Source organism: Sminthopsis crassicaudata, chromosome 3 (genome assembly GCF_048593235.1).
Source record: "Sminthopsis crassicaudata isolate SCR6 chromosome 3, ASM4859323v1, whole genome shotgun sequence".
Classification (NCBI taxonomy): Eukaryota; Metazoa; Chordata; class Mammalia; order Dasyuromorphia; family Dasyuridae; genus Sminthopsis; species Sminthopsis crassicaudata.
Genome location: NC_133619.1, coordinates 479,300,553 through 479,321,837, shown reverse-complemented (window position 1 = coordinate 479,321,837; position 21,285 = coordinate 479,300,553). Strand labels below are relative to the sequence as shown.

The following is a 21,285-nucleotide window of genomic DNA, read 5'->3' as shown; positions in this document are numbered from 1 at the left end:
ATCATGGATTTTCTTGTCTGTGTAATGGGGAAAATAAATAGCAACTCCTTTAGGGGGTTATTGTGACCAATAAAGGAGATTAGATGTAAAGCCAATCTTAAAGCACTCTTGTTAGTTATTGATATTATAATGAACCTCTGGAGCTTGAGGAAGTAACAGGAACCAGGGCAGATGTGTGTTTTAGGGAAATTACTATGGTTGCTGAATGGAAGTGAAGAGAGTGGAGACAATTTTAGAAGGCTATTAAAGGAGAGAAGAGAATATAAAAGAAAGATGCAAATGTAGAAGTGACAAGATTTCACAACAGTTTGAATATATGAAGTCAGTAAAAATGAGGAGTTGAGAATGAAAGAAGTTTTTAAGCTTGGGTAAGAAGATATCTGTGACAGTAACAAGGAAGTTCAAAAGAGGGTAAGTTTTGGGAGGAGAGGTGCTAAACTCTGATTTGGGTGTGTTAAGTCTGAAGAGGATCAAGACAAATTAATCTGTGCCCCATCTTTAAATTTGGAACTATGGATTAAGTGTGGCTGTAGATTTGGACTGGCTAATACCTAATACATTGATTATATAGATGTAACAACGAAGGCTGTGGAAAACACTTTTCTTCCCCTGGACATCTGAAACGACATGAGAAGATACATGAAGGTAACTTTAGTTTTTCCCTTGTGGCAGTCACCTTATATAACAAAATAATGTGCATTATAGAGAACATGCATTTGCATTCTAGAATGTTAAATGTTTTTCTTTATTATTCTGCATTTTTACTCTGGAAGACTATCAGATACATAAGTTTAAAAAAATAAGATTTGATACTTAATTCTGATGTGAGATAATTGGCAGCATTTTCAGGTCCCATACATACTATCAAATAGATCTTCAAGTTCGCAAATCTTCCTGAACCATTATCTGAGTGTTTTATTCTAAATTATAAGTATGTCCTTTTTGTCTATCATTTCAGTAATATTATATGTTGTTTACCAGTGTCTGTGGAATTTTGTATTCATAATAAGCAGGTTGTTGAAGGAAATACCATCTGCCTTTTTATGTCAGTTTGCAATGCAAACTTGACTCTCTTTTGTTTTTAAGCTTTAAATAAATCTTTGTACTACTTATTCCTTGAAATGTATAATATTCAAATTTACATGAATACAATTTGAGTTTGGGAAGAAAAGATACTATATATATATGTAATATTAATGTCCTCACAGATATATTTTTTAATATACTAAGTAACTTAGCATGGAGGGATAGAAAATGGAATGAGCCTTGGAATCATGACAAGCTGGGGTCAGATATTGGTTTTGATATATTCTGTTATGTGAACCTGAACAATTCACTTAACCTGATGGGAATTATTCAAAATAGGTTACAAAATAATTGCTAATCTGCATTGACAGAGGAAATTTCCTTACCAAAAGCTCTGTACATCAATATTACAGGCTTGAACTTCCTGTTTAATCCTCCCCTCCAAATGAGTTTTAAGTGTTCATGCAAGTCTTCACAGGTTTCTCTGGAATCATCCATTTGCTCATTTTTTATGAAACAATAACATTCTATTACAATAATATACCATAATTTGTTCAGCCACTTTCCAGATGTTGGATACCCTCTTTGTTTTCAGTTCTTTGCTGAGCCAAAGAGAACTGCTACAACCTTTTTATTATTATTATTATTATAGCTATTTTTAAAATCTGATCTCTGTGGTGAATAAAATCCTAGACCTTTTAAAGACACTTTTTTAAATGATTAGGTTACAGAAACTTAGAGGAGACCATAATCTTTTCTATTTGTTTCTAAATAGCAAGAGTGTAGCTTCAGAATAATCCAGTCCTGGTGCTTCATGAATTTCTAAGTCCATTTGTTGAAATTGGGTGCCACTGGGAAGTCTACTATTACCCAAGTAGTATCTCCTTTTGCTTATGCTGATGCATAGACCTGAAATGCTATTCAAAGCATAAAGACTTTTGTTTATGTAGGGCCAATGTAATGACTACTAGATGAGAGTAAGAATGAAGGTAGACAATCTACCAAAACATACCTGACATGTATATGTTTCATGATACTCTTAAAAAGAAATAATGATTTCATTAATTGGAAGGAAATTCATTGCTCATGATTTGGCCATGACAGTATAATTATGGTTTTTGAGTTAAGAAAGAATCATAAAGATCTCTCAATCCAGCCTCCTCATTTTAGAGATAAAGAAATTGAAGCACAGAGGTTAGAGGGGCCAAGAGTCACATAGCTAATTAGTATCTGAGGCGGGATCTGAACTTGGGTCTTGTGCTTGGCTTCAAGCCTCTTAATTCTATGCCAGTCAAACTAATGAAATACTTTATAGAGCTAAGCAAAATAATAATGTATTTGGACGGAAGTAAGGAAGGGACAATAGTACTTGTAGTTCTCTAATTCTATTAAGCAATAATCAGAATTATTTGGTTAAATTTTTTTAAAGTATATCACTGAAACATACTAGATAAATAAGAATCAGAAATAATCTAATTTCATCCAACAGGACAACATTAAAGTATTTAGGAGAAAAACTATTTTACAAGAATTTCTGAAAAACTAGTAAGCAGTATGGAAGAAAAAAGATTAACATGTTGTATTATATTTTTAGTTTGTTAAACATTTCTAAGTTACATTTTAATCTTGCATCATACCACAAAAAGTTCTAAATGAATTCAACTTAAATGACTATAATAATCTAGTGTTTGATAAACCCAAAGACTCTAGTTTCTGGGATAAGAATTCATTATTTGTCAAAAAGTGCTGGAAAATAGAATGGCAGAAACTAAACACTGAACAACATATAATACCCTATACCAAGATATGGTCAAAAAGAGTTCATTATTTAGACATAAAAGGTGATACTATAAGCAAATTAGGAGAACAAGGGATAGTCTATCTCTCTGATCTGTGGAGAAGGAAGGAATTTATAGCCAAAGAAGAACTAGAGAATATTATAAAATGCAAAATGAATAATTTTGATTATATTAAATTAAAAGTTTTTGTACAAATAAAATCAATGCAGCCAAAATTAGAAGAGAAGCAGAAAACTGGGGAAAAAAACTTTATATCCAAGGGTTCTGATAAAGGCCTCATTTCCAAACTATATAAAGAATTGACTCAAATTCACAAGAATATAAGCCATTCTCCAATTGATAAATGATCAAAGGATATGAACGATTTTGAGAAGAAAAAAATTTTTGTTTTGTTTTTGAGAAGTAATTGTGGTTAAATGACTTGCCCAAGGTCACACAGCTAGAAAGTGTTAAATGTCTGATGTCTGATTTGAACTCAGGTCCTCCTGACTCCAGGGCCAGTGCTCTATCCACTGTCATTTAGCTGCTCCAGATGAAGAAATTAAATTTTAGTCATATAAAAAAATTATCTAAATCACTATTAATTATGGAGATAAAAATTAAAACAACTCTGAGGTGTCACTTCATACCTCTCATATTGGCTAAGATGACAGGAAAAAATAATGAGAAATGTTGGAGGGGATATGGGAAAACTGAGACATAAAATACATTGTTGGTAGAGTTGTGAACTGATCTAACCATTCTGGAGAGCAATTTGGAACTATGCCAAAGGGCTATAAAACTGTGCATATCCTTTGATCCAGCAGTGTCTCTACTGGGTCTGTATCCCAAAGAAATCATAAAAAAAGATGTGCAAAAATGTTTGTAGCAGCCCTTTTTGTAGTGAGAAGGAATGTGAAATTAAATGGATGCCCATCAATTGGGGAATGACTGAATAAATTATGGTATATGAATGTTATGGAATATTATTGTTCTATAAGAAATGATCAGCAGGCTGATTTCAGAAAGGCTTGGAGAGACTTGCAAGAATTGATGCTAAGTGAATAGAACCAAGAGAACATTGTACACAGCAACAAGATTATTTGATGATTAACTGTGATGGACTTGGCAATGAGATGATTCAGGCCAATTCCAATGGAATTATGATGGAAAAATCTACATCCAAAAAAGAGGACTATTGGGACTGAATGTGGATGACAACATAGAATTTTCACCTTTGTTGTTGTTTGCTTGTTTTTTTTCTTTTTCATTTCTCCCCCCTACCTTTTAGTCTGATTTTTCTTGCACAGAATGGTAAATGTGGAAATACGTTTAGAAGAATTGCACACGTTTAACCTATATTGGATTACTTCTTTTCTAGGGGAGAGAGGAGGTGGGGAGTAAGAAAGAAAAAATTGGAAAATAAGATTTTACAAAAGTGAATGTTGAAAATTATCTTTGCATATATTTTGAAAACTAAAAAACTATTATTATAAAAAAATTAAATGAACTTGACTTAAAAGATCATATTATTAAATAAAATTAAAGCAAATTGGGTGGAGGAACTATGATAATTATAATCAAGGGGAGAACTCTTAATCCTATAGGGTTGAAACCACAAAAGTTAAGATAGTTATTTTTGATTTGACTTTGAAAGGCTTTGCATGAACAAAATCAATGCAAGTAGTTTAAGAAAGGAAAGTACTGCTTTGGAAAAAGTTTTGCATTAAGTACTTGATAAAGTTCTGATATCCAGGGTATCTAAGAAATTAATAAAATATACAAGGTCCATATATATTATCTCTAATGAATAAGAAGTTAAAGGATATAAATAAATAGTTCCTTATTCACAATCATATAAAAGATTGCTCCTAAACATTAGTGAGAGAAGTGCAAAACAAGCGACATGAGATTTTACTTCACACAAAAAATTGATAAAGGTGAAAATAGACTATGTTGAGGGATTTTAGAAAAACTGACATAGTAATATGCTAAAAATAAGTGGAACTAAAAATGTACGTAATCATTCTGGAAAGCAATTTGTATAATACCTTTTAAAGAACTAAAATATTCATACTTTTTATTGCAAAGATTCTACTATTAGGCCAAAGAGAGAATTAAAATATTTATAGCTATGTTTTTTATACAAGGAAAAAAAATGGTGTCCACCTATCAGGAAATAACTAAATATATGTGATTTGTGATTGTAATGAAACATTAAGTGTTCCAAAAATACAATAAATATAAAGAATTCAGAGAAGCATAAGAAGGCTTACAGAAACAGATACAGATCAAAAAGAGCAAAACAAGGAAAACAGTGTACATAACTACAACCATGTAAATGGAAATAATAAAATGAAAGTGAGAATGTATAATTTTAATGACCAAACATTTCCCTGGAGAAGAGTTGAGAAAATACATCTCATACCCTTTATTGCAAAGTGAGTGATTACAGGTATATCACATAAACTGTCAGACATAAATTGGTATGTTAGTTGTTTTTGCTAAGTGGCTTCTTTCTTGCCCTTCCACTTTTTTGGTTTAAAGATATGGTTCCCCCTGAAGAGACTTCAGATGAAGATTGCAATTTCTTTGGAATTTAAGTCTTAGAGAGCAGCCTGGGGAATTGAGAGGTTAAGTGATTTATATATGTGTCAGAGATGTGACTCCAAAGCTGCTCTCTATGCTGTAAATACTTCTGTCTCTCTCAGTTTCTTAAGAGTATGTGTATTTGTATGTATAAGATATCTGTGTATGTGTACATACGTAGTTAAGAACATATACGTTTTATGTTCAAATGAATCTTTGATTTTATTTATTTGAATGTCTTCTAATGATACAGATTAAATCTCATCTTACCAATTCTTCCATAAGCTTGCTTATCCATAAGTTCACTCAAAAGTGGCTTTTTTTTTTTTTTTTTAAATTATAGAATTGGTATGTTCCCCTGCAGTTTATTGAGGTCATTGATACTATACTAACAATATGCCCTTTAAAAAAAAAAACAGGATATGTGTGTCGAAAGGATTGTTCCTTTTTGGCAAAAACGTGGACAGAGCTACTGAAACACATGAAAGAAACTCATAAAGGTAAAAATGATATATTACGTTGTGTTAATGTCATGTTACTATTGACTGTTGTGACCAGCAAGATGATAGACTAGATTTTTTTTTCTCAAGGTCCATTAAATTCTTTTTCTTCCAAAAAAAGTCATTCAAAAGGTAATTATGTGGCATAAGTAGAACAAATATAAATAAATCCACAACACAAGAAACAGGAACCTCAGCAAGTAGCAGCTTAATAAAGTAACACTGGAGATCATTAATGTTGAAATGCTCACTCAGCATTCCTCCCCCATCAGCTTCTATTCTCTAGAAGAGTGTACAAACTGACTCATAGGTTTGTGCCTAAGACTCACAAAAAAACCTAGCTTATTACAGAAATTGCCAGCATCTCCCCCTCTCCCAACCCCACCACTCTATCCCTCACACGGCTGCAAAGAGCAGCAAGAAAACTGCTTATGTAGTAGATTAGAGGCAAAAGGAAATTGAACTTGCTGTTATATGGGATGGCCTTTTTGTTAGGGGGCCTTGAAGTATGAAAAATCTGTCCAGAAGATTCACCCTGTCCTTCCTAACACTCTGCAAAAAAAAGTGGTAGAAACTGATTCACCTTAGCCACAGAAGGAAAGAATAAGAACTAGGAATGGAACTAGGACAGAGGGTCAGTTTGAGTGGTTGCACCGAACCTGAAAAAGAAGTAAATCTAAGTGGGCCTTTTCTGCCTTCCCAGAAGCTACTGTGCTACTTATAGCACTAAGATCAATGAAAAGCAAATTCCCATTATTATAGTAGGCTGAGGCAGTTCTACACTCCATTCCTAGGTATACATGTACCCTATTCAGGAGTAGGAAGAAGATAGAAAGTGATTAATGAGAATATTATGAGAAAAGACTAAAACCAATAAGTTTCAAAAAGAAGAAAATACTGTAAATAGAGATTCTTAAACAAAGGAAATTGAAACAACAGCTGATAAATACAGAATCTTGTGGAATCTTAAGAGAGGATAGGTAAATAACAAATTATTCCAGAATAGTTCACAAGAAATCAAAATTACATTAAAAGGAGTATGGACAAGAACATAAGTTATGACTTAGAGCCTGTCCAGCATAATTAGTGGTGTAGAAAAACTTGAATCCAAAATATCAAGTCTCTTCAGAGAAAGAATAGATCAATGAATTGGGAATGCCAAATTTTAAAATCTAATTAAAGAAATTTAATTAAAGAAAATCTAATTAAAGAAATAATTTAAGAATTATTGGACTATCTGAAAGCCATGATTAAAAAAAAAAGGCTTGGACATCATATTTTAGGAAGTTATTAAGGAAAATAGTTCTGATATTCTAGAACCAGAGGGTAAAAGAGAAATTAAAAGAATTCACCAGTCATTATCTTAAAAGAGATCCCTTCCCATTATAGCCAAATTTCAGAGCTCCCAGCTCAAGAAGAAAGTATTGTAAGCAGCTTATTTGTAACTCATAAAACCTTTTTCATTTTTAGGGTAGTTGGAAGTGTATATAGACAGAGAGCATAGATGTGAATTGAATATAAATATCTTAAAAAATTAATGAGAGGAATATATTGGGAGAAAGGAAAAGAGAGATGGAATAGGGTAAATTATCTCACATAAGAGGTAAGAAAAAGCTCTTACAATGGAGGGAGAGGATAGGAGATATTGGGGAGGATGAGTGAACTTTATGTCATCAGAACTGGCTCTATATCTCAAATGGATATAGAAATCTATTTCACCCTACAGCAAAGTAGAAAGGAAAGTGTATAAGAGAAGGGGGAAGGCATTGAAAGAATAGAAGGCATATTGCAGGAAATGATAGAAGCAAAGCACTTTTTAGGAGGAACAGGGTGAAAGAAGAGAAAGAATTGAATAAAAGGGGGGAGGGTAAATAGCATATAGGGAAATATAGTTAGCAATAGTAACTGGAAAAAAATTGAAACAAATTTCTCTGATAAAAGTCTCACTTCTCAAATGTATAGAGAACTGAATCAAATTTATAAAAATAAGAGCCATTTCCCAGTTGATAAATGATCAAAAGATACTATTTTTAAATGAAGTAATCAAAGCTATTTGGATCCATATTGAAAAAAAAATGCTCTCACTACTGATTGGAGAAATGCAAATTAAAACAATTCTGAGGTACTATCTCATACCTAATAGATTGACTAATAGAATAACAGAAAAGTGACAAATTTTGGAGAGGATATGGAAAAAATGAGATAATTTGGAATTATGCCCAAAGATTATAAAACTCTCCATACCTGTTGATTCAACAATACCTCTACTAGGTTTGTATCCCAAAAGAGATAAAAAAAAATACAAAATATATTCAAAAGTATTTATAATAATACTTTTTTGGTGGCAAATTGGAAATTGAGGGAATGCCTATCAATTGGGGAATGGTTGAACAAATCATGGTATAAGATTATTACTGTTGTGGTGCTATAAGAAAGGATGACCACAAAAACCTAGATTTATATGAACTGATTCAAAGTGAAGTGAGACCCAGAGAAGGAACACTGGGAATTGAATGTAAACTGTTAGCACTACTGTCTTTCTACCCAGGTTACTTACACCTTCGGAACCCAATTCTTAAGGTACAAAAAGAAAATTGGATTTACACACATATATTGTATCTAGGTTATACTGTAACATATGTAAAAAGTATGGGATTACCTGTCATCTAGGGGAGGGAGTAGAGAGAGGGAGGGGAAAATTTGGAAAAATGAATACAAGGGATAATGTTATTTAAAAAAAAAAAAAAAAGAACCAAAGTGAAGTGAGCAGAACCAGAAAAGTACTAAACACAGTAACAGCAATATTATATGATGAGCAACTGTAAATGACTTAGCTACTCTCAGCAATACAAAAATCTGGACAAATTCAACAATAAAAAGTGCTAGCCCCCTTTAAAAACAAAACAAACAGACAAAAAAAAAAAAAAAAACATGGAATTTGAATGCAGATCAAAGTATGTTATTTTTTCCTTTGGGATTTTTTGGCATTTTCTTTTATAACTTGAGTATGATGGAAATATATTTTACATGATTGGACCTTTATCAAATCACTCGCCTTCTCAAAACAAAGGGGCAAGGGTTGGAGGGCAGGAGAAAATTTGAAACTCAAATTGTAGACAACAGAAATTAAAATTGATTTTACTTGTAATTATAAAATAATAAAAGAGATGACATCTTTCTAGTCACAATGTTGAGGATCTTCATAGCAGGATAATGGGATAACACTCTGAATTATATAGTAGAAACCTTAACAAGATTTAAAATAAGGCTTTTGATTGATATGGAAAACTGGATTTGAATTCCCTCAAATGAGATAACATTTGTAAAATCACATAGTTGGCTCTAACATGTTTATTCCCTTGTCTCTTCTGAATTCCTTTAATTACAAAAGATGTTGATCTTAACACTCAGGATCAGTTACAACATAACTCAGGACTGACTTTTTCTGTATCATAGGGAAAAAAATAATTTGTAACTTAACCTAAATGCTTTTGTTCTTTGCCTTTCCTCTCCCTACTCACTCCTAACCAGAGGAAATAACATGTGATATATGTGGAAAAACCTTCAAACGCAAAGACTATCTTAAGCAGCATAAGAAAATTCATGCTCCAGAACGGGAGGTATGCCGATGCCCAAGAGAAGGCTGTGGCAGATCATACACAACTGTGTTCAATCTTCAAAGCCATATTCTTTCTTTTCATGAGGAGCAGCGTCCATTTATTTGTGAGCATGCTGGCTGTGGAAAGTCATTTGCCATGAAAGTAAGTTGTTTTTCTCTAAGACCAACTACTAAACATTTGGACCTGCCTAAGCAATCCTTTTACCCTTAATAGGAAAACTTGTATGAACTTGATGATACAAAGTGAAGTGAGTAGAACTGGAAGAACAACTTATGACCACATGATTAAATTACTTTTACTTTGAAACACCCACTGTTATTTACATGTTCATTTGAACTTTGGATTATTTTTTCTGGACATTTCTTAATCTATGGGGGGGAAAAAAAAAACCTGGCCATTTCAGAACACATAGAGTAAGGTGAAGTTTAGATGGGATATATAGATATGTGTAGTTATTCAATTATTTTTTGCTTAAGACTGGCCTACCTAAAACATTTTTACAGTCAAAGGTTCTGATAAAGGCCTCATTTCCAAAATATATAGAGAATTGACTCTATAAGAAACCAAACCATTCTCTAATTGATAAATGGTCAAAGGATATGAACAATTTTCAGATAAAGAAATTGAAACTATTTCTAGTCATATGAAAAGGTGTTCCAAATAACTATTGATCAGAGAAATACAAATTAAAACAACTCTTGAGATACTACTATACATTTCTCAGATTGGCTAAGATGACAGGAAAAGATGACAAATGTTGCAGGGGATGTGGGAAAACTGGGACACTGATACATTATTGATGGAATTGTGAACTGACCCAACTTTGAACAATTTGGAACTATGCTCAAAAAGTTATCAAACTGCATACCTTTTGACCCAGCAATGTTACTACCGGGCTTATATCCCAAAGAGATCTTAAAGAAGGAAAAGGGACCTATATGTGCAAAAATGTTTATGGCAGCCCTTTTTGTAGTGGCTAGAAACTGGAAATTGAATGGATGTCCATCAGCTGGAGAATGGCTGAATAAGTTGTGGTATATGAATGTTATGGAATATTGTTCTGTTAAAAACAAGCAGCAGGATGATTTCAGAAAAGCCTGGAGAGACTTATATGAACTGATGTTGAGTGAAATAAGCAGGATTAGATCATTATACACTTCAACAACAATACTATATGATGATCATTTCTGATGGATGTGGCTCTCTTCAATAATGAGAGGATACAAATCAGTTCCAATTGTTCAGTAATGAAGAGAACCAGCTACACCCAGTGAAAGAACACTGGGAAATGAGTGTGGACCATAACATAGAATTTATATTCATTCTGTTATGGTCTGCTTGCATTCTTGTTTTCCTTCTCAGGTAATTTTTACCTTCTTTCTAAATCTGATTTTTAAACGTGTGTGTGTGTGTGTGTGTGTGTGTGTGTGTGTGTGTGTGTGTGTGTGTGTGTGTGTGTGTTTCTTCCTTGGTTTCCAGTGTGGGGAGTTTTTGGTATGTGGGAGTGGAGACGGACCTTTAATGATAGTATAACTGGCAGCTTTTTTTGAAGTTTTTAACTCATATTTTTAGTAAGTTCAAAGTTTGTACATAAAGAATAACTGATTTGACTATTTTCCCTCCCTTCATTGCAGCAAAGCCTTACAAGACATGCCGTTATACATGATCCTGACAAAAGAAAATTAAAGATCAAAGTAAGTTGGAACTTATGAAAATTATGATTTCATGTTAACATAAAACTTAAAAACAAATTAATTCCTCTGCTGGGTATCCAAAGTACCTTACTTTCAATTTGATCATGCTGACTTTACTTCTTAAGAGGAGACAGTATTGTGAGATAGTAATATGGTTAAGTGTTATGGTGTCAGGAACATTGGTTCAAATCCATATGGTTTATGGGCCCATGTCTCAAGAGCCCTTTGTAACCTTCTAAGACACTTAAAGTTGTGGATGAATTGTACTGGTTTAGCTGTACTAGCAAGAAAACTTTACACCAATGACATCACAGATCCAGAACAAAAAGAAAAGTTTAGATATTGCTTAGAAATATTAAAAAAAAATTATTCAAAGAAATAACTGTGATTTGATTTTAAATTTCCAAAGGTAAAACGACCTACTGGAAAACGGAGCCTGGCCTCTCGCCTCAGTGGATACATTCCTCCCAAAATTAAAGAAACATTACCCAAAAATGGCAAGTCATCAGATTGCTTTGAAGAAAACATGCTCTCAACTGTTGCAACACTGACTCTTGGCTAAACATCACATATATAGATTTCTAGGTAGCTTTTTTTTTTTTTTTTTAATTAAAAATGTTATTTTCCTTTTGCCTTTGATAGTTTTTATTAAAATATCACTGCTGCAGAATATTTGATTCCATATTATTATTATTTTCCTTATTCAAAGTGTCCGTGGTTTTTTGAGTTTCGTCTTTACTTTTCTTATATCCAGCTATTTCTTTATTGCTCAAGTGGCGAAAAACACAGGTTGCAGCTTTTCCACCTCTCGTGATTTGGGGCTTGGATGCAAAGGTAGCAAGTTCAGGCATACTCTCAAGAATTTTATTAAAGAGGTTCTCCTAAAAAATAATCAAAATCAAGTTTATATGTAAGTGTCTTATATACTGTTTTGTGTTAAAACACAGACATTTGTAAAAATTAAGATATGATTCCTTTTCTCACAGAGCTTTGGAGCCTAGTAGATATTATATAGGAAAGTAGAGGTTGAAAAACCTAGGTGATTTTTGAACAGATAAAATACCAGCCATATGCTGCATGAAATTAAATTGACCAGCACTGGCAATGATGTGCCCAGAAATCTTTATATATCACTGCTAATCATGAAATAGCGGAAACCCATAGGGAACATCATAGTAGCGGAAACCCATAAGGGAACATCACTGTGAGTCATTTCATTGTGATAGCTAAGAGATGATAGTGGTGTATGGCAGAAATTTAGGAAGATGTGACAAAGTTTCAACAGATCTGTTGTAGTGCCAAATGATTATTTCTCCCACACAAAAGATAAAGGAGATACTTGTGGGGGATGGCTCCCTGTTAGCCCACTCCTAACTAGTAAGATACTCCTGTCAAGGAGAAAGGTGTGTGAAGATCTGACAAGAAAGAAACATGGTGGTATTACCATTACAAAATCACATATCAAGATTCTAGAAATAATTTATTTTAAACTAATGGAAAGCAGATATGTCTTCAGTGACCATGTTTCTGAACTAAAAAAATTAGATATATGGCCTCATAAAAGTTATAAATAACCTTCTTAAAAAGAGACTTATTTTCTCAAAAGTAGAAACATCATGAAAATCTTAGACTAGTCTGACAAATCTATCTGACAGATCTCCTCTCCTTTAATGCTTAGCAAAAGCTTGCACATAGTAGCTGTTCATTAATCTGTTCAATATATGTGTGTGTGTGTGTATATGTATATGTGTGTATATATATATGTATTACATTTTGACACTTTTATCTTCACAATTTGTCACTCAAGGCAGTTTTTCAATTTCTAATTTATATATGGAGAAACTAAAGGATCAAGAAGGTAAGGACAAAACTAAACCCAGATTTTGCCTATTAAGCCATTTATTTTTCTTAAGACAGGGATCTCAAAGCCAGAATGTTTGTTGTTGCTCTTGAAGTCCTTCTGTTCAAATAAATACGCAGTTAGAGTAACAAATCTTTGTGGAAAGTGTTAAGCTATTAGTAGTAACACAACTATAATACAGAATTAAAATATGTCATTTGAATTCAAGGACTACTCTAACATACTTTCCTCCTAACTTAATTAATTGTATATTAATCTATTATTGTCCTCTTTTAAGTGTTTGCTTAAGCTTTTTTGGAAATGAGCACAGTGTTAATTTTGTGTAAATGCAGTGAATCAGCTGTGCATGTCCAAATTAATATAATAATCTACATCAACTTGTAATCATTGAAAAACTATAGAATTGCAAAAAAAATTTTTAAATGAAGGCCAGGTAACTGAAAGCTAAACAGCAGAGTTTGAAATGACAAAGAGTGGCAACCTCTATCTCCAAAAGCAACATTCTCTCTATATTCAGCACAATCAAATCCTGAGATTACAGATTAGTTTTAAATTTCTTTTCAAAGGTGGCACTGCAGGTAATAAGGTAACTGCCAGGAACTGGAAGTAACTATGTTTGGTGGGTGACATGCTTTATCTCCTACCTCCAAATCTGCTTTATTAACATAAATATGGTATCTAGAATGTAAGACTTGAAATAAGTAGGAACTAAGTTCAAATCTTTACAGGGCAATTCTAATGCTTAAATGTGTCTTCTTCCCATTCTCTATTGCCTCATCACTTCTAAGATCAAATATAAAATCCTGTTAAACATTCAAAACCCTTCACAATCTGGTCCCCTCTCTTTTCTGATCTTTTTATACCTTACTCTACTCTAATTCTGCAATCCAATGACAACCTCATTTTCAGATTCTAAGCAATTTCTCTGTCTGTCCAAAGGCCTGGGACTCTGCCTCATCTCCACCTACCTTCACTGAATCCCCTCAAGTTCCATATAAAAATCCCATTTTAGTTAATTATTTGGGAAGCTTTTCCTGATCTCTTAATGTCTGTGCCTTCCTTCTCTTGATTATCCCAAGTTATCCTGTCTATATCTTGTTTGAACATGGTTAATGCTCCATTAGACCAAGAACTCCTTGACAGCAGGCACTGGTTTGCTTTTCTTTGTATAGATTAATTCCTGGCATATGGAACTGTCCTTACTGACTACCCCTAGGCAAATCATTTAACTTTTTGGTGTCCCTTTTCCCCTCATTTACTTGAAATAGACAATCCTATGATAACATTTAGATAATGACCTAGCAGCTAACTTTTACAATTAAATGTTTGGACACTTGGTTGCACATAATTTTGTCTTAAGTCTTAAAAACTATGTAGAGTAACAAGTGTTTTATACCTGATTTTACTTACCATATTATCTTCTGGGTCTATTGTCTTCCCTTTTTTAACTGTAATTTGGACCTTATATTTTTTCTCAATCCACTGTTGCATCTGTTTAGTTTTGGTATCCAAATCATGTTGTGCAATATTTGAAGAAAAGATCAATTCCTTTAACTGTGGACGTCCTAATTAAAGACAATGATATTTGCAAGTTTACTATTAGTGAGAGAGGCTGAATCTCTATCTAGTTATTATCATAAAGATACTTTAAAAGACCTATAAGTTTAGCATTCTTAGTATTCCTTCCACTGATGGCAACCTCTCTATAATTTAACAATTTTATGAGTTGTTGTGCCAAATAATAATAAGGATAATTTTGTGATGAGTCCTCTATTTCAAAACTTAGTTAGGCTACTCCTGCAACCAGTCAGAGGCCAGGACTATACTCCCAAAAGCCTGTTCTTCTTTTAGCATAGAGTTTGAGAATCTTCTAGAATTTCTGCCTATTAACTCAATTCATTTTTGTTAGTTGCTACCCTCTTAGCTCTTTGGTTCAATGAATATGTAACTGGAGAAACAAAAAAGGAATTAGAGTACTACTTTAGCAGAAGAAAATTACGATAATTTGTTTTTGTTGAGATTTCTAGTTTTCAAAGTACTCTGACATAATTTCACCAGACAGCATAAGATAACAAAGACAAGTTACTATTTTACAAATGAGGATATTAGCTCAGAAAGATTAAGCAGTTTATTCCAAAGTCATGTCTAGGAAGAGGCAGAGTAAAAAGTAAAACCCAGATCGCCTAACTCTAATTTCAATAAACTTTGTTCTCCAAAATACTTTGTTACTAATAACTAGTTAATAAATTAGCAAACATTTTAATGTTAACAGCACAGACATTAAGTATCTGGTTGTGCATAATCATAAATTAAGATTTATCATTAATTTTACAAAAAAAGAATGTCTTTAACTCCTAAGAATTTGTGAGAAAAGAAAATTCTAAAAATTCAGATCCCAAAAAGGTCTTAATAAGAACCTCATTCTTTCCTCAGTGGCAAGTATTTGTTTCGATATTTTTGCTCAGTATTTTTGTTTTTTAAAAGCGAGCTCTTAAAGAGATAGTAAGAAAGAAATGATGATGAAAGAAGTCTCATTAAAATGAGAAAAATAGTAAAGTGAGAAATGATCAAAGAAATGAAAATCCCCCAGATGACTTAAGACAATACTTATAATCTTTCCAATTTCCAAGAGCAGTTTGAAATGATTACTAAAATACCTACCTGTTTTTGATTGAGCCTTTTCTATCTCTCTAAGTCTAAGCTGTTCTTCATGTATCTGTTTTCCTGTCATTAACTGGTATACGGGAGGATCTACATTGGATTTCCGCAAAACAAGTCTCATGTCTTGTTGCTCCATTAGACGAATCACATCTGCCCGGTGCATCGATCCTAAACTGTTCCCATTACTATCAAGGAGGTGAATAATTCGGTGATGAATTTTTCTCCCAACATTGCCAAAAGTTGGTTTTGACTTTTTTTTCTTGTCCATTTCATCTTCTGTGTAATCAACAGTACTAAATGCCTTAGCATATGCAGGTAGCAGTAATCTTTTGGCAATAGTGATAGCCCCAAACTGTGCTAGTGCTGCCTTTGGCACAGTCTGTGTAAAATATCTATCACTGCAGTTAATTCCAGTTTTCACAGTCTGATGTATGAACTTCCTTATAAGAGCTGTCATTCTAAGAAAGGAGACAAAGTTATTAAAATTCAGTATCTTGTTTTCCTTTATCCTGGCACTATGACACTTTAGAAGGTACAGTAGTATCCCCAGTAAATATAATTTAGGAGAATGCTGGTTTCTGGAAAAGAAGATCTCATACATGGGAAATTTACCAAAGACAAGGGTGTCAGTGGCTATTAACTTAATTGCACTCATAAGCCACTTGCCTATTTTGGGGGTTTCTTTCAATTTTAGATATACAAAATATAACATGTACCAAGACACTATGGTATCTAATATTAGATATTGGAACAGGATCTTACACATTTCATATCACTGATTAACAAAAGGTCAATGAATTTGGTTTTATACAGAACCCAAGAGTATCCTAGATAAGATGGACCATAAAGTTGGCTCACTGAGAAAAGTAAATGAAAACTAATAATTGAGGGGAAAGGACAACCCAAAATCTGAGATTCACTATCTGATTCCTAATAGCTACAGCTAGATGTCTTTTTGATATCAATCCTCTCCTATCTATTACATACTGAGTAAAATAGGGAATGCTGAGGAGAATGCTTATTATTTTTCCTCTAGCAGAGTTCCTTAGTGTTCCTGTCTTTGTAGATAACTTCACAAAGAAAGCATTTAAAGAGTGAACTGATTTCTTCCTTTTAATAACATAAGAGAAACCCAGAAGTGTACTAAGCCAAAGGATGGGAATGTGTATCCTGAACACATCCCTGCGTAAAAAATATGTGATATAACTTGCCATAGCTGTTAGCCAGTGAGGTTACTTCTTGTCTGTCAAAGAGAGGTAGTAAAATAAGACCAGAATGAGAAAAAACTAAAAGAAACGATAACCCACATACTGGGGACGTTCATTAGTACTTTGGAATAGACTAATTCAATGACTCTCACCTTTATACTATGCTGAGGCCTTTTATTCCTCAAGTAGTCAGGGAGCAGACCTGGGAAAATGAGTGGCAACAGAAATCCAATGGGCCTTAGTCCCTTTCTAATGACACAAGCTGGCAAATGGCTAGAAGCTATTAATACTAGAGAGTAATGTGGCAGGAGTGGTGGATAAAGTGCTAGATCTGGAAGAACAGAAGCTGGAGTTTGAATTTTATCCTTGATATTTGTTTTGTGACCATGTGCAAGTCAACCTTTCAGAAACTCATTTGTTAATGAAGTAGGCTCTGACTCAGGGTTATTGGGAATATCAAATGAAACAATGTATGAAAACATTTGGCCCTACTAACTGGTAGTTTCTGATAATAACTGAGAGGCTTGTTGGAGATGTGATGGGAGATAAGGAGAACATTTTGAAAAAGCATAAAGGTAAGTTCCAGAGAAGAGAATAAAGAGCAAAGTATCCCTGTTTGTATAAGTTACTGAATTGCTAAGAAATTCCATCCACATCAAAATGGAGTTTTGGAACTGACAAAAGAAGTCTAATAATTTTGAGATAGCAAGTAACATTTCTTAAGTCACTACAGGATTAAGAAACATTTAGTTATATTTCTGGCTGGTGAGATTAAAGGGTGAAAAAATGATTAAAGGATAGCTGAGCTATACCTGTTACATTTGGAGCTTGAAGTTATGAAAGAAAACTTTTCTTTTCTCCACAATGTTCTCTGAATGGAGGCCTAAGCTGTGTATTATGTATTATGTATCCGCTGTAATTCAACATAGTAATTGTCAAGTTTTTGTGAAAGTGTGAGAGCCAACACTTGGGACTTATTATCTCTTAGGCTCCAACTTTACAGAATCTGATTGTAGAGCAATATGAGTCCCAAAAATATAGTTTATTCTCATATGTGAAGCAAGAAGTAAAAAAATAGCTGAAAGAACTGATGCAGGTCTTCTTATCTTCACATATAAGTCCATTATATCTAATGGATATTATATGGATCAGCCAAGTTGATAAACTTATACAAAATGCCTCATTTGCTCTCCATCAACAGAATTTTGGCAGGAGATGCTAATACACTGTAATTGAACTACTGAATCCTGCTTTCATTTGCAAGCCTCTGGGTTTTGCCCACACCCAAAGAAAATAAATGCATTCCTAGTAATAATATATGCAGAGCAGAGAAACAGTAAGAAAGGAAAACCCATGTGACCTAATGTTTATAAACTCTGGTCAATTTGCCTAATCTCATTCACTTTCTTACCTGCAAAAGAAGAGAATTCTTATTTCCATATAACTTAAAAGTTTATCAAGTGTTTTCCTCAAAACTAGATGAATAGAAATATTAACTTCATTTGACAGGTAAGAAGACTATCATCAGAGAGCTAAAGTAGGTTGTTTGATTTCATACAGTGAAATCTGTTCTGGAAAAGAAAAAAAAAGGCTTTGATAGATCCAAACTATTCAGTTGATTATTTTATTCATTCAATAAATACTTATGGAGCTTCTGCTTTAAGAAACTGGTCTAGTGAAATACAGACAAAAAAGTCCTAGCCTCAGTAAGTTTTTACAGTAGTACAATCTGATGTTGAGTAGATACCATTGTCCTCTAACAAAATAAATCAGGCTTTGTAAATAGTAGCTATAACTTTAAGCCAAAGACCAGTCTGCTGCAGTGTGGAAAGGAATGTTGATCCTGCATCAGTCCTTTCAGCTATTACAGGATCTGAACATAAACCTGACTCCAGGTCCAGGACTTCTTCCATTACACCATAGATTCACTCAGATAAAATGTGAAAAACTTTTCAGAATTTGGGATTAAGCCCTAAAATAAAGCCACAGGATGCCTGATTTCTAAGCATCTTCTAGTTCCAAACTTTGTGACACTACACTTCTGCTTTTTCTGCAGCTTGGTTTCTCACCTTATTAGCACAAGCTGAAAAATTTAGGGCCATATAAATTGAGTGGCAACTGTGCAGCAGTTCTATTTCCTTCAAAAACTCGATGTGACAAAGGTATCCAAGAAAAATAGAACTTCACTTGTTTCTCTTCTGGAAGGCTTTCCTTCCAGGATGTATAGGAGTAAGCAAATGGATAAAATCAGGGAAATGTGCCTGTTTCTTTTGGATTTTTTAATATTAAGTTTACCACTGCCCCATCTCCTCTCAAGATTTCCAATTAACTGTCAAAACTTTGAAGACTGCTCACTCTCAAAGCCTTTCTCCCTCCTTTCTCCATCTGGTTGAGTGAAACCAAAGACTAGAAATGTCTCTTCCGTGGGCTTCCCTCTCCATTCTTATCGTTACCATTATTTCAAGTACTTTGTTTTCCCACCTAACTTTTGCTAACTACCTAACTAGTCTTCCTATTGTCAGCCGATTTCCTCAGAAAATCACTTTCATGTGGAAATCTTCAACATAAAGAAGATCCAACTCACTTCCAGTTGATCAATGATGGACAGAAACAACTACACCCAGAGAAGGAACACTGGGAAGTGAATGTAAATTGTTAGCACTACTGTCTATCTACCCAGGTTATTTACACCTTCAGAATCTAATACTTAATGTGCAGCAAGAAAATGGTATTTACACACATATATTGTATCTAGGTTATATTGTAACACATGTAAAATGTATGGGATTACCTGTCATGGGGGGAGGGAGGGAGTGGAGGGAGGAAGGGGATAATTTGGAAAAATGAATAAAAAAAAAATTAAGCACTTAAAAAAAAAGAAAATCACTTTCATTGCATTCACCTCAAAAACCTGCAGCGGGTCCCCCTTGCTTAGGAATGAGATTTGCCCTCGAGATCATGCGTCATTAGCTCCAACCCACCTTTCCACCTGTTTTCTCAACATGATTCCCCTTTGTCTAGATCTAAGGCTGTCCCCATTCTGGTTTATCCTCTTCGTGCCACATCCTTGCCTGGAAACCACAAGGTTAAGAGCTGGGTTCGAATCCAAGAGCTACTACTACTACTAGCTGGCCATGGTCACTTCAGCTAGAAGAGAGAGGCCTTGGGAACTGAGGCGGCATGTTTAAGGGGCTTGCATCAAGGTCCGCCCGTGTCCTGGATCTCCGAGGCCGGCAGCCGGCCTACGTGTTAAGTCGTATTCCGAGTGTCACCCCGGGACCCATTTCTCTAGAGGCTGCCCCTGATTCCACTCGCACCGGAGCTCTCCTTTTCCAGCGCTTTGCCGGCCTGCCCCCGGCCCCAGGCTCCCGTTTAACCCCAAGGTTCCTGCCAGGAAGGACTACCCCGGGCTGTGCCTATCACCTCCACACCCCGCTCCTGTAAGTGAGGTGCTGTGCTCTCATAAATGCGGGGGAACGTCCTCCCGCAGCCGGCCGTTTCCAGGCACAGGGTCCGAGACTCCCTGGCCTGGCCCCAAGGATTCCAGGAAGGAGGCGGGGCCCCTCGGGACACCGTCCCAGGAGTCCTCGCAGCCTCTGCCCGAGCCCGGCGGGGAGGAGGGGGCCTCGAAAGGGTTTTTCCCCAATCATCCACCCTAAGGCTGCAGTCTCGGGTCAAATTTACCTGTAGAGTGACGGAAAGGAACGGGAGGAACAAGCCAAAGTAGAACCGGAAGCCGGCGGCTTCCCGTAGTGGGCGGAACTCCCGCGAGGGGAGCTTAAAGGAAAGGCGGCGCTGCGGGCCGGGGAATGGGCTGTGTAGCAGGAATTAATATCCTCCTATCGAAAATGCTACCCTTAAAGTCACGTCTCACGCAGACTGAACAAGTGGAGCCGGGTGGCTGCCTGTTCTATCCGCCCCCGTCCGCAGCATACATCTTCTCTGGAAGGCTCATATAATTCCCATCCTCGTGACCTATTAGTATCCCTTCGTAACCTTTGCCTGCTATATGCAAGTCTCCGGGAAAGGCTTGGGGACCGCTCCAAACTGTCACTGTCCAGGGGCTTTAATTCTCAGGTGGAACCAACTCAGTGAAAGTCAGTGATGACAGTGCGAGCCTTTGTAGTTACGTCAGGTCCCACGGTACAGCAAAAGAGCTAGCGTGCGAGGTCTGCTTTAGAGCCCAAGCGCTGTTCGTCTGACAGCCGCGTGGGTCTCCAGTGATTCCCCATAAAACACGCTCTGTCACATCAACGGAAGTTAAGGTTCTTCCCGTCGGAAAAGCTGAAGGAAAGTCCCCCTTTCCTCTTCTAACCCGGTAACGGCGGTCGGCTACTTCCTTCCGCCG

At 35.1% G+C, this 21,285-nt stretch overlaps 2 protein-coding genes across 5 annotated transcripts in view; one reads left to right on the top strand and one right to left on the bottom strand.

Moving 5' to 3' along the window:
* The window catches only part of GTF3A (general transcription factor IIIA), a 22,403-nt gene extending 10,526 nt beyond the window's left edge, over positions 1-11,877 (top strand). Inside the window, exons 5-9 of the mRNA XM_074303593.1 lie at positions 572-645; positions 5,813-5,893; positions 9,425-9,654; positions 11,148-11,207; positions 11,617-11,877. Of these exons, the coding sequence (XP_074159694.1) occupies positions 572-645; positions 5,813-5,893; positions 9,425-9,654; positions 11,148-11,207; positions 11,617-11,769 (598 nt within the window). The 3' untranslated portion in view covers positions 11,770-11,877. The remainder of the gene's footprint in view (positions 1-571; positions 646-5,812; positions 5,894-9,424; positions 9,655-11,147; positions 11,208-11,616) is intronic.
* MTIF3 (mitochondrial translational initiation factor 3) lies at positions 11,835-21,285 on the bottom strand. 4 transcript variants are annotated; one of them, XM_074303592.1, is made up of 4 exons: positions 20,622-21,285; positions 15,730-16,187; positions 14,479-14,633; positions 11,835-12,088 (listed from the first exon to the last, which is right to left on the bottom strand). In XM_074303592.1, exons 2-4 carry the CDS (start codon positions 16,184-16,186, stop codon positions 11,864-11,866), a joined length of 837 nt encoding a protein of 278 aa, XP_074159693.1. In that variant the 5' UTR covers position 16,187; positions 20,622-21,285; the 3' UTR covers positions 11,835-11,863. The 4 variants fall into 4 exon arrangements, with proteins under 4 accessions (XP_074159693.1, XP_074159690.1, XP_074159692.1 ...); XM_074303589.1 differs by having other exon boundaries at positions 20,361-20,634; XM_074303591.1 differs by lacking the exon at positions 20,622-21,285 and adding an exon at positions 19,919-20,269.